This window comes from Anthonomus grandis, chromosome 14, assembly GCF_022605725.1.
Source record: "Anthonomus grandis grandis chromosome 14, icAntGran1.3, whole genome shotgun sequence".
NCBI classification, from domain to species: Eukaryota; Metazoa; Arthropoda; class Insecta; order Coleoptera; family Curculionidae; genus Anthonomus; species Anthonomus grandis.
In genome coordinates this window covers 2,525,769-2,528,895 of record NC_065559.1, presented here as the reverse complement: position 1 = coordinate 2,528,895, position 3,127 = coordinate 2,525,769, and the positions used below count along the sequence as shown (strand labels likewise).

Genomic DNA, 3,127 nt, shown 5'->3' with positions numbered 1-3,127 from the left:
ATGGAAAAGTGCAAAATCTAACAAATTTCCAGAATCGGACGAAATTTCAGCAGAAACGATTACACTAATAAAGCCGGGCTGAAACGCCTCGCGTATTTGGCAATTATTTGTTACTTGCGAATACTTGCCAAGTCGTGTGAGTAGTTTACGTGGACAATTATTCGGCACTCGTGTTTTTCCCACTGCCTATCGGTAAAAATACTACGAGTCAAAAGAAACGCGATTAATTGCTTATTTGACGAGTCCGGACTAGTTAAGCACTCACACGCTTCGACAAGTGGCTACGTTAGTTTTGCTATTATTTACTATTTAGTCTTTTTGCGGATACGACTAGATACGAATTCAGTAATGGAGTGGCCAAACGAAGTAATAATGGAATTTCTTGATCTTTATGAGCAATAACCAGTTATATGATCTTCCAAACACCCACAACATAAAGGTCGCAACGAAGTACAGGACGCATGGAAAATAATTGAGGAAAAAATTAGTACTGAGTATTTAGTAAAAGATAAAAAAAAAGAAAGATTCACTAATGGCCACGTTTCGGCCCTCATTCAGTTAAGTAAGAGCTACTTCAGGAACGGGTAGTGGAGCTTCTCGAGTTTTTAAGCCAGTATGGTTTGCCGATGAAAAAATGGAAAGTTTTTTACAGGTAAGTAGATTTTTTTATTTATATTTATGAGTAATTGTCTTGCCATGGTATTTTTCCAACACTTATAAAATAATCAGAAAATGAATTTCGTATGTCTTGCGCTTGGCGGCCAGCTTTTCTTGGTAATTTTTTTAAGTGACAAAAAAGATGAATCCAGCCTTTGGTCTTGCCTTTATGATCCTGGAACAGTATGTCCATCCTTTTCCGTATCAAAAGTTCCTGGTGGAGTATATACGTGTGTGGAGGATCTGCTTCTTCTTAAAAAATTATGTAACAAAACACAAGTCAAAACTATTTTTGAAGCTTTTTCGGGTTCGAGTTGCATTGGTTTTCTAAAAACTCTAAATATCGCTGCCATTATCCCAAAAACATTTTTAACTATTCGCCTAGCTCGCGATAAACGATAATTGAAAATTCTTTCTTTGGTGCCTTTTTCATAAATTCCTGCATATGGTTTCATTAAATGAAGTCCTAATGCAAACGCATCATCTGCAACAAATACATATGGAATGGGTATATCTGTCATAGGCAGTGTCTCATCTTCGGGAATCACTAGGTTTCCTGCGTCTAATTTCTTAAATAAAATCGTATTTCTGAAAACACCGCTGTCACTAATTCGTCCTTGGCACCCGATGTCAGCAAATGTAAAGCAGTAATTAGCATCTACTAAGGCCATTAAAACTATACTAAAACTGTGTTTATAATTATAAAATTCAGATGCACTATTCATAGGAGACTGGATAACTATATGTTTCCCATCCAAGGCGCCCAAGCAGTGGGGAAAGTTCAATTTTTTATTAAACTCGAGACCTATTGCTTTCCATTCTTGCCATGTTTTAGGCATCTAAAAAAATTACATTAATAGTAAAACTTAAAAAAAAAACATATCAATTTTAAATATATATTTTTTTTTCAGGAAATAGAGGCGATTGTTATTATTACTGAAGATGAAGAAAACTCAACGAATGATTATGAGGAAGCTGAATCTTCTAATAAACAAAGTCAAGTTCATTCAGAAACTCAAGAAAATGCCCCATTTTTTATTGAAGAGAAGGAGCGTTTGCAGAAGGAAACCTTCAAGGAACCATTTAAAGGCAAAAATTCAAAGAAGAGGCCCTTGAATATACTAGAGCAACGTATGGATGAGGCATACAAAATTATGAAAAATGTGAGTAATGCTAAGAAGTCAAAACCAAATCAGTGTCTGCTGTTTGGACAACTAGTAGCTGAGAAGTTGCAAGGCTTCGATGAATTTACACGCGTCACTATCATGCATGATATTGACAATATTTTATTTCGGGCCAAGATTAACCAGTTACGTCAACAGTCAGATTACATGATATCCCCTCCACAATCATCCCCTCTAAGTTATACTTCACCAACCACCTATTTTCAGCCACTTCAGGATCAAATGCTTATGTCAGTGACCAGACCGAATTCTGGTTTACAGTCAACTTCATTCTCACAACCAACTTCACCGGCAATGTCTTATGATCCTCAGCCATCTCCACTAGGAGGAATACATGCAGAAACCAAACAGTGTACCACACAATCAACAGGGTTGTTACCAGCTCCGACACAATCTTATCAGACTCAGTATGATAACGATAACCCTAATAATCTTACTTATTTGATTTAAATTGAAGATTTTCTCTGTCGTTTGACATTAAAGATTTAAATATTCATATAGTTTTTTTTTGTAAAAAAATTGTTTATAATTATTACGAAAAAAAATTACTTACCTTTATCTCATCCTGTAGAATAGTTATCAAAGCATTACATACGTCAAATACGCACGTTAAAACTGTTTGTGCTGAGAACTTGAAGAGATAGGAAAGGCTTTTGAAACTTTCTCCAGAAGCTAGAAACCTAAGAGCAACAGCAAATCTTTCTTGGACGGGGATTGCTTTCCGCATATTCGTATCTTTTTTTACTATTAGTGGACCAATTTTATTCAAAAAAAAGTTGAAGTCATCTGCGGACATCCTACAAAAATTTTCAAACTGTCCAGAAGGTTCGCGGATTAAATCTTGCAACATGTCAGAAGCGTTGTATCTAAAAAAACACACAGTAGAGTTTCATTGTTTTAAAGTATAAAGAAGTGAGTTTATTTTTGTACCTGTTTCTACTTTTATTTAAAGACACCATCCACCATCGCCTCTTATTTTTTTGTTTTATTTTTTGTTGTAATTTTAAATAAGCACCACTTATTACCACATACGCAGCACAAGCAACAACTTTGTCAGTATCACTTTCCATGATGACTGCAGACTGCAGAATTAAACCCGCTCGTTTTGTACTTTTAACTGAAAATTGACTAGTAACCTTGGCTCTGATATTTCTTCAATTACCAAGTCGTGTAAGTTATTATAATTACCTGCTTACTCGTATACTTGCCAAATATTCAATTATTTGCATATTCGTCAAGTATACGAGTCGTTTGAGCCCGGCTTTAGAGAAGATCAAATATAGGCA

The 3,127-nt window shown here is 35.3% G+C and overlaps 1 protein-coding gene across 1 annotated transcript; it reads right to left on the bottom strand.

Moving 5' to 3' along the window:
• Positions 1–700: 700 nt before the first annotated feature.
• Positions 701–2,910, bottom strand: LOC126744609 (uncharacterized). The gene is made up of 3 exons (XM_050452101.1): positions 2,772–2,910; positions 2,395–2,707; positions 701–1,496 (listed from the first exon to the last, which is right to left on the bottom strand). Exons 1-3 carry the CDS (start codon positions 2,798–2,800, stop codon positions 825–827), a joined length of 1,014 nt encoding a protein of 337 aa, XP_050308058.1. The 5' UTR covers positions 2,801–2,910; the 3' UTR covers positions 701–824.
• Between the last annotated feature and the right edge of the window lie 217 nt (positions 2,911–3,127).

Excerpts from the sequence above, each read along its gene's own strand:
- LOC126744609 (XM_050452101.1), bottom strand. The coding sequence starts at position 2,800 with ATGGTGTCTTTAAATAAAAGTAGAAACAG. Across the intron at positions 2,708-2,771 it reads TTAAATAAAAGTAGAAACAG|ATACAACGCTTCTGACATGT; the intron begins GTACAAAAATAA and ends GTGTTTTTTTAG. Across the intron at positions 1,497-2,394 it reads TTCTACAGGATGAGATAAAG|ATGCCTAAAACATGGCAAGA; the intron begins GTAAGTAATTTT and ends TAATTTTTTTAG.